Source organism: Stegastes partitus, unplaced genomic scaffold (genome assembly GCF_000690725.1).
Source record: "Stegastes partitus isolate 25-593 unplaced genomic scaffold, Stegastes_partitus-1.0.2 Scaffold402, whole genome shotgun sequence".
NCBI classification, from domain to species: Eukaryota; Metazoa; Chordata; class Actinopteri; family Pomacentridae; genus Stegastes; species Stegastes partitus.
Genome location: NW_007578133.1, coordinates 467,355 through 477,153, shown reverse-complemented (window position 1 = coordinate 477,153; position 9,799 = coordinate 467,355). Strand labels below are relative to the sequence as shown.

Genomic DNA, 9,799 nt, shown 5'->3' with positions numbered 1-9,799 from the left:
ACTTGATCATTCTTTAGTTCATTTAAGAACAGTAAGTGGTTATCGTGAGCATGAATGTGCATTTGTCCCATCTCATGGGACAACCTGTTCACATCCAAAGCCCAGCAAGCATGTGACAGATGGAGATATGCAGGAGGTCACTATTTTCAGCATAAACTGAACCAGGCACACAGCCTCCATGATATACTGTACTATTTGACAACAAACTAAATAAAAATAAATCCCTGAGAAAGTGTTACGTCCTAATTTTACAAGCGAGCAGAGTGAAATGTCAAACATCAAAATGTTCCTGTAAAAAATGACCTTGGATACAAAATTGATTGATTTGATATTTACATGGCAGATGGATGGATGTCGGTGCCAGCAGTACAGTACATTCCAGAGAGAGGACACTGAAGTGGTAATGGCCCGTGTACTCTGTTGACACAAGCCCATGTCTACTTAACAGCTTTTCTCCACGCCGACCACTGCCTCTCGTCACATCCCACAAAGCATCTAACTCGCCTCCTTTCTGTCTGCCTCAGACCGGCTCGAGATGACCAGGACTAGCTGAGGCTGCCGTCATCCTCCTCTCGCCGGTCAGAAAAACCTGTTGTCTTTCTCTGCAACAGAAATTCTTGTAGACTGAGGCAAACAAGGCTGTATTTGGAGACTCTTGTGTCTTGGCTGCACGCCACAACATTACAGGGTGCATCTACAGGCGACCTCAGGCTTGACATGTGCCTCGGTTATTTTCTTCCCAGCAGGTGGTAGGCCTCCAGTGCTTGCCCGTATTGAGTTGCAGTCCAATCATACTTTCCAGGGCATCTATAGCGATATTAATTAGTCTTTCATCATGGGCTTGTACTGACCGGCGTTCAGAAAGAGGTCACTTGCCTCACATGTACACACCCTTGGAACAATCACATTGTGAATATTTACATAAAATTTGACTGCGGTGACATTTAAACTTAAAGTGACCTAAAAACTCAATAAATTAAAAGTTTCTTAGCTCCTCTACCAGCTGCCCCAAGTATGAAAGAACACACTGATGTTACACAAACCAACATTTTTAATGTCTCCTCCAACACACTGTGGACAACACAGATATACAAGATAGAGGTATCCAAACATGTCAAATAACAATATTTATTAATATCATTATTGTAACATTAATAACATGGAATGTACTACTCTCCATTCACATTCTTTTTTGAGCTTTTAGTTTATTTTATGAAACATGTCAAATAAATAAATGTCTCTATATCATCTGTCACCTATATGAATAAAGTCTCTGAGTGAAGATGAGCAGGGGGAGAAGGATGGCAGAAAGAACTGGTGAAAGAGAAGAATGAAGGGTGTGAGCTCCAGGGCTCTCCTCCCGTTGACTCTGTCCTCATACAGCTCCTGCTCTCTTTGATAGCCCTGTCTCAGTCTAAACACGCACTCAGTCAGCAGAATGTCTTTAAGTGCATGTTCATGTGTGCAAAATGATGACACCTTCTTTGGAAATCAGACAAAAGGAAAACATCTCTTCGCTCTCAAACTTCAAACTGCGTTTATTTGCTGCCTACCCTTCATCTTCAAGGTTAGGTGGGTTAACACAGAACGATGACATTGGGTAAATCACTGCATCATTCACACGGATGGCTCTTCTATGTTACTTGCAAGTCTGTTTCATACCCCGAAGACGGACGTACACGACATAGAAAAGCACCAATGGCAGAACCGGGAAGGGGGTCCAATGAAAAGACCAGCTACAACAAAGTCCAATGTTAAAAATGAGAGAAGAAATCTCTCTCCGCTGTAGTCCGTCCCTCCTCTGTTCTTCCAAGGGTCAGAGAGTGTGTTATTGTGCCTCTGTGTTGGAACTCATGTATGTCTTCAGTCTGTGCTGTGGTTCTCCAGCTCGGAGATGATGGTGATGAGGTTCTGGAGACCAAATATGTAGCCACTGTCCTGGCCCTCATGGACCACACTGTCCTCCCGGTAATGTCTGCAGGTGGTGTGGGCAAAGTCTATCATCTTCACATCCACCACGGGGCTGCGGGAGTCTGAGCGGGACAGACGAGCCTGGCTCATACCTGAGCTCCCGGCACTGCTGCTACTGCTGGAGCAACTGCTGCTGCCATCGCTAGATGTGGAGGGGCTGTGTGGAAAACCAAGTGCACCTGCAACTTCCCCGTCCTCCTCCTCTTCCTCTTCCTCCTCCATTTCTGGTTCAGCTTCCACCTCCTCGTCCTCATCCTCCTCATCCTCCTCTTCCTCTTCAGAAAGTCCGTCTTCAGTGCGTCGGCGTGTGTGTTTCCTGTGTGGTGATCCATCATAGATGATGAGTAGAGAACTGGAGTAGAAGCGGTACGATTCGCAGGCTTCCAGGGCAGCTTGCATGTCTCTGAGTCTGCTCAGTACCGGGGAAAGCAGTTCACGTCTAAGACGTCGCCCACTGTGGAAGAACTGGAACAGAGCCTCCTTGAAGCCTGGCAGGGTTAGTTTGCGGCCATGGTACTTGTTCATAAACATCAGCTGGCCTGTGTCAGACTGGTACACCTGCAGTGATGGAGACAAATGAAAAAAGGGAAAAGTCGGGTCACATAAAGAGTTTCAAAATCAGTTTACAGTCAGCTTTATACAAATGTTATTACAAAGTTCATACAAAACATTTTTACATTGTGTATTATTTTTCAACACTCTACTTAAAAATTCATGGCAATGAGGGAAAAGGGATATGTTTTAATTAGATCTGTAGATAGTCTGATAGCCTTCTACTGTTCCCAAACAATTAATGGCCAGTGTGGCAGGTCAGTTCTATCGATTTAACTGCCAAAGTCAAATTTTACTGCCTTTTAGTGCTCATTTAAGACCTTTGTTGCAGAGTAGATCCATATAAAACAGCTTATTGAAGAAACAATTTCAAACATTAAGGCATTACATCACTTATCACTATTTCTTGACTGGATGCAATGACTCATTGGATTCTCAACTGTTTGCCTGGCACATAATCCCCATAAAACACCAAATTGTCATTTTTACATTTTTTGTACCGAAGTCTTGTGCTAAGCTAACTGTTTGCTGGCTGTAAACTTATATTTAAGTGATAGAAACGAGAGCTGTTTGAATCTCTCCGTCTAACGTTCTGTGTATTTCCCAGAATGTTAAACTATTTCTTTAAGACAGAGTCAGGAACACTCACCTGCATGCCACAGAGGCGGACTCCTATTGAGGACGATGTGCTCTGCTGACACTTGCGGATCTGAACGGCCTTCTTCTCTTCTGAAGCATCGTCTCCATGCTGCCGTGTGCCCATCTTCAGATCCAACACACATGGTACAGTGTGCTGCCAGGTCAGGTTCTCTAGCAGGATGAATTCTGTGAAGCCGAGTCAAGGATGACAGTCGAAAACCACAGCCTTCCACCACACTAATTATTTTACAAATAAACCTGCTGAACAATGCTTGATTAAAAAACAACAACAACAAAAAAAACCAATACCGATACAATTTACCCTCCACAAGTTTTACTGCACTCACATTCATTATACTTCCACTACGATATGCAACATGGTAACTAATGGGAGTACTCTGAAACGCAACTCCATGAGACAGAGAAACTGATAGCTAGACACTGTATTAAATAAAACGTCTCAGACAGAAGCTGAAGCTACTGATGTACCATGTACATGTTCTAATAGATATGCAGGTGTCGAGTTGTCCTGGTGGCTCAGTTGACCAGGGAACATGCTCTGGCTTGGAATCTCTGGTGTATTTTAATACTATCTGAACAACAACAATTAATCCTGTTTATCTCTTCTGTGATACTAAATGTTGTTAAGAGGGAATTTTGAAAAAGTGTAGCTTTCAGTCAGTGAAAGGATACTGTACTGGTTGCGGTGCTTAGCGTTCTCTTTCATCCTCTGCAGGTGCTGCTGGTGACACTTGAGGCTCCAAGGATTGTGTTTGAGCTGCGGGACGGCGTTACTGTGACTGTGCTCCAGTCGGTAATACAGCACCTCGGCCTGCTGCAGCCACTCCAGCTCCATGTCCTCTGGCAGCATGTGAACACTGAGTGACAGACACAGAGAGATCCTTAATCGATTTATAGAGAACAAACAGCATGTTTACAGTCAAAGTATGCCATGTGGGGAGTAGAGCATGAAAAATAGAGCAGTGCCATTCACTGACTGTCATTTATGCATTCAAACATCCATTCTATAGCCGAGCATCAACCAGTATCCTCCTTCTAGTTGTTTCTGCACTCCGAAGGCCATGCCTGACTAAGTCAACGTATTGTGTTTGTATATAAGCACAGACATGCGTCTTATGCAGTTATGTAACTCTGAGTCTGTGACCCTTCCTCCAGCTGCAAAGCCCCAGGGCTCAGCCTTTAACTGTATTAGAACCACTATTGCCTTAGGTTGTATGTGTAAGTCAACTTGTGCGTCATGAGTCAATTAACGTAAGTCTTGAGACTACAGTTTTACCATTCATGGAGAGCTATGAATGAACTATGGATTAAAATTGGTTAAATAAGTCAGCGTTGTGTAATGTATATAAAAATGCGTCATCTTCAGTTTCATTAACATGAGCCGTGATATCAGTGACTCACTTTGCCTCCACTTTGTTGATGCATCGACCACATACCTATGTGTATTATGAGTCCTTGAGGGAAATGCTGTTTGTATTGGGACATTGTCTATCTCACCTCTTGTCCTTGTCTTTGCGAGAGTGGCGCATTCGGCCATCTTTGCTGTAATTTTCACTGTCCACAAGCAGCGAGGACGCCATCATTTTCCCCCACTTGAGCATCTTACTCTTGGGCTCACAGTCTGTTGAGTGGTCCTTGTTCTCTAGATCTGCTGCTGGATCACTGTGCAGCGGGTAGGCGATTAGGCAAAGATTCCCTTCTTCATCCTCCTCAAAGCTTACCGACACCACACCTGAGACAAGAACAGAGACGGAGAAAGAAAGACATCTTTTAGACATAATTTTTGTGGAGCAGTAAAGACAATGTGCTACACGCAAACACACACACAAGTACAGTAAAGCAAGCAGGATAAAAAAAAAAAGTCTCTTTAGTGAAACCTCTTTAGTGCTGTATGTACTGTATGTATTTTAGCAGTGGCAAGAGTGGAAAAAGGGATGTGTCTTTAAACAGAGGAATAGAGAAATGTATGTTGAACTATCTCACTCTCAAAGCATGTCAATAAGCTAAAATAACAGCCCACACAAAAAAGACCAAAGGCTACAAAAACTTAAGTCAGCATCCTGTTTATTCATTACCAACAATTTTATCTCACACAAAATAGTCAGCAATACACATACACTGTATAACATGCAGAAACCACAATGCAAGACTGCACACAAACACATGGTATGATGCCAAAAAGCTTCTAGCTTCCCGAAGCTTTCACATCCACAAGCAAAAGCATTTTATATTTTCACAATCTCCCCACTTGTTTGCAACCTAAACAGCCACACCCCTTGCTTCATACACGACTGAAGAAGAAGCCAAGACAAGGTAAAGGACAGAAGGACTGACAAAGCGCATGATAATAAAGATAAAGAAATAAAATCGCACTGTTGTCACAGAATATTCAAGGAATAGCGAGGAAAAGATATGATTTTAACTTCATCATTCCAAAATCACAGGGGTCGTTCCTGTCGTTCAGTATTTTGGAGGTGGACATTTAAAGCAGCAGTGGGGCTTTTAGGATGATCAGAGGAGAGAGATTGCTGTGTATCACTTTAATCTTCTCTGCTGGGGACACAAAGGCACCAGCTGCACTGGATCGCGAGGCAGCGCCTTAGGTAACATTTAAAGGGGATGTGCTGTAGTAGAATGGGATGGAACATGATAAGTAGCAGTGAGCTTCTGAGGACCCTGTAGATTCTCATTTGCTGTCAAAAAGATTGCCTCACTGTTACATCTCGTTGCATATGTTGGATTTAACCCCTCACACCGTCTGAATGAAAGAATGAGCATAAACTTAGAAGACCTTGCAGACATGTGTGAGAAGCACTGAGCAATCTCAATAGGAGGTGACATGTCAAACCAGTCCTGTTTGCTAACGTCACTCACTGTGCTTCATTTTTGAAGATCTTAAAAGAGGTGTGGTGATGACTTCATCCAGTCTGTGGACTGATCCGCAGTCATCTGGAGCTTTTCTGAAGCAATACCTATGTTGACCTTTTTAGATGACCCCTCCAGCAGCTCCTCCTCCTCCTCCTGGAACTTACTTTGCATCATTTTCAGCATGCCGATTGTGTGCCAGGGAAAAGAAACAGAGGCTCCCACCTGCTCAGCTGACTTACCTGTGTTAGTACAGCCTTTTACAAACAGGATACCACAACCAGCTGGCCTATTTGCAGGAGTCCCACTCACAGTCTCAGCTACAGCACCCTCTTGTGGCACATTTTGGTACACTGCTGGTGGGCACCTAAAAACAACCCTCATGCAGGGAGCTCTGGTCCTAAAAATCTCAAACGCACACTTGACACACAACCTGCAAAAGTAGGTTCTGCAAAACATCTAGATTCATCTCACTTCCACATATGCATGCACAGCAGACAAAAAAAAGCACATAAACACAACACAACACAACACAACAAGCATCACAAAGGTTAGAAAGGCTTGTTTTCATTACCTCTGTACTGTGGGGTAAACTTCCTCATTGCAGCAGGCAGACTCTTGTAGAACTGATGTTCACGGGGAATGAGGGGCTTACAGATGGTCTGCTCCCCAAAACGCAGAACACAGGAATGTCCCCCCACCTGGTGCACGAAGGGCTCAAGCATCACCCCTTTCTCCATGTAGCACTGCTGGTGCTGGAGCTGGTTCTTCAGCTGGTTCTGCTGCTGCTGCTGCTGTTGCTGCTTTTGCTTTTGCTCTGCATCCATGGCCTCCTGGGCCTGAGCCTCCACAGCCGGACTCATCCTCCTCTGGCCCTGACCACAGTACCGCGAGCATTAGCCTGCTCACACACGCACACACAATGTGGTGGGGGCCCTATGTGGTAGGGACACGCACACACTCAGTCACACACTGCAGATCCACAGAGGACTAGTCCTAGTGTGTCGCATCAAGATCGTAGGTTTTTTGCAAATTATCCCCACGATGTCTTCAGAGCCCGTTGTTGTGATGATGATCTGCTTTGTCAGGGATTCTGCTGGTCGAAAACAAAGAACAGGAAGGAGGAAACAGAGGAGAAACAGAACAGACAGCTCGGGTTTAGTAGATATTTGATCCCTTCAGCTCCTCGTCTGGCAGTTCTTGTAGATGAGTAGAAACAGAAAGCCCTTTTATGTCCTTTATATGTTAAGGTTTGGACCAGTGCTGCTGCGGCAGAAGAGGCAAACAGAGACAGATCCTGCTTGTGCCTCCGCTGCAGACTGAGCGCTTTCTGACAGCTGAGAGCTGGCTCGCCACTGGTAAAGCTCTCACAAGCCTGACACTCGACCCGCCCCATCACAAGCAATCCACCAATGACAAGCATCCAAAGCAGGCTGTTGGGTGGTAACCCTTCGAGGCAAAGAAGCAAGCAAACAAAGACAGTGATGGGAGGGGGGAGTCTGGGGGAAGGGAGAGAGGAAAGAAGAATAAAAACAAGGAGGGAGGGCGAAGCTGAACTCAGCTGTTTCTCTGTCTGTGTGACAGCAGGGTTTTAACAACCTGACAGCACAAGCAGCACTATTTCATCATATAAAGTGAGCTGTAGGGAAGGGAGACTTAAAAAAAAAAAAACACACACACACACACAAACACAGAAACTGGCATACAGTGCAAAACAGCAATCAAATATAAGCAAAACTACTGACACAAAAAAAACTTGTTCTGAACAAGCCAACAGCATGTAATTAATATGGGTCGGAAAAACACTGCAAAATAAAGATGCCTTCAATTTATTTATTTTGAATATATATAAATGTGTGTTTTTTACAATAAGGAGATTTTTAAAAACTTGGTACTGATCCTCACACACATTTACGCTGCACAACACAAGGCCAGTTTTGTTCGAATTTTTAAATCCTATTGCTGGTTGCAAGTTTGATTGCTTATTGAGATAATAACAATGAAGCCAGATGATGTGTACAAATACAGAGACAGTTTTTTACTTGCATATTGTGCATTTACTCATTCTACTTAGACAAAATAGTGATGTAGCAAAACTTACTGTAGCAAACTAAACAAATCATAAGTGCTGCAGATCTCTGCTTTTAGTTTACAGTGCAAAGTAAAACGAATGTTTTGCTATTCACAATAAAGCCTGTGTTAACACCAAGTTGTTGTTATTGAGATCCTCATCTACTCTTTCAGTTTCAAGGATTTCTATAAACGTCAGAGTGTGGTGTTATGAAGATGGGATGTGGGTAGTCGAGGTGACGTCTGGGGTTTGCGAGAGCTCGTGCTCTGACCACAGTGGAAACTATAATCCTTATCTCGCACCCTCCCAGCCCTTCTTGACACAGATTATTGCAGCAGGCAAAATAACATCTGATTAAACCAGTCACTTGCTCCTGTCTCCATCCAAGTCAGTCTACCTTTAAACTGCTGGTGGGACAACACAGATAAGGGCATTACGCATTATTACCAAAACATATAAAATGCTAATCAGAGCATGGTTGCATGTTTGCAGCCTCCAACAACTCATTATGTGCTGTTTTTTTAATGCATGAATCAGTGTGTGTTTCTGTGCATGCATGTGTGCTGTACATTACAGTTGGTCACTGGCTGGTTGTGCAGGGAACAGAGTCAGCACTAATCTCTCTAATCCTGCCTCTTGGAATACAAGAGGAAAATGGGCCATGACAAACAAGTAGAAAATAGCCACAGTTACACTTTAAATACACATGTCTATTGAGGACATCCACACATCGAAGACAAGAAGTAGGATGGCCATTGCTACTCCTGGACACCCCCTTACACATGCTCCTGATATCTTTCATCAGTGGGAAACTTAATAGACAGAGCACTCTTGACAGATAAGGTCAGTTCGGTCTCAGCAGGGAAATCGCTGTTCTGTCATCTCTAACTCCCTGTGACAACTCATTTTGTTTATCTCTATGGTCAAATCACAACACAGCATATGCTTCTTTTTTGGTGTCAAATGGCTGCACGGGTTCAAAATCCTGATTTGATTGTGGCTAATATTGTATAATGCCATCTGTTAGCCAAGGCTTAAAGCAATCCCTGAGCTGTAGCAGTGAGACCCTCGATTAAAAAAAACACCTTTTGACCGTGATGCTTGTTTTGCTGCACAGACAGGAAACAATGTCAATGTCAACACCCACATTGCCTGCGATGCTAAAATTGCAGAGCAGTTGACAATGCCATAAAATCAGAAGACTCTGCAAGATGTAAGAGTGATGGTCTCCAGATATACAGTTCATATGAGGTGAGGCCCAAAAAACACACACACACACACACACACACACACGTACACACTTTGCTCAGAGCCAAAGAAGCAATAAAAATTCCATTTACATAAATACAACACATACTTTTTGAAGCTGTAACAGTTCTGGCACTCATTTAATCTGGCCAGCATCCACAGCCACAAACATAAACAATCAGGAATGTATGTAAATCCAACAGTGGTTTCAATGCTGAAAGGTAGAAACGTTTTACTGCGTTCAGAAGAATTTAACAGCCACATGATGGAATACTGCAACCCAATTTGGAAAATGACTAATAACTGCTCAGAGGAAATTACACTGACACGAACAAAAAAAAAAAAGAAGGCAGAGGGAAATGAGTGCCCTGACCTTGAAAGAAGTGGGACGTGCACAGCGTCGGGCAGTTTGCAGGGGCTTTTCACAATGCT

At 43.6% G+C, this 9,799-nt stretch overlaps 1 protein-coding gene across 1 annotated transcript; it reads right to left on the bottom strand.

Moving 5' to 3' along the window:
* Window positions 1-1,033: 1,033 nt before the first annotated feature.
* On the bottom strand, window positions 1,034-7,377 carry LOC103359888 (inositol hexakisphosphate kinase 2). Its single transcript, XM_008285451.1, has 5 exons — window positions 6,623-7,377; window positions 4,681-4,915; window positions 3,856-4,040; window positions 3,173-3,348; window positions 1,034-2,529 (listed from the first exon to the last, which is right to left on the bottom strand). The coding sequence occupies exons 1-5, from the start codon at window positions 6,909-6,911 to the stop codon at window positions 1,864-1,866; spliced, it is 1,551 nt and encodes a 516-aa protein (XP_008283673.1). The 5' UTR covers window positions 6,912-7,377; the 3' UTR covers window positions 1,034-1,863.
* Between the last annotated feature and the right edge of the window lie 2,422 nt (window positions 7,378-9,799).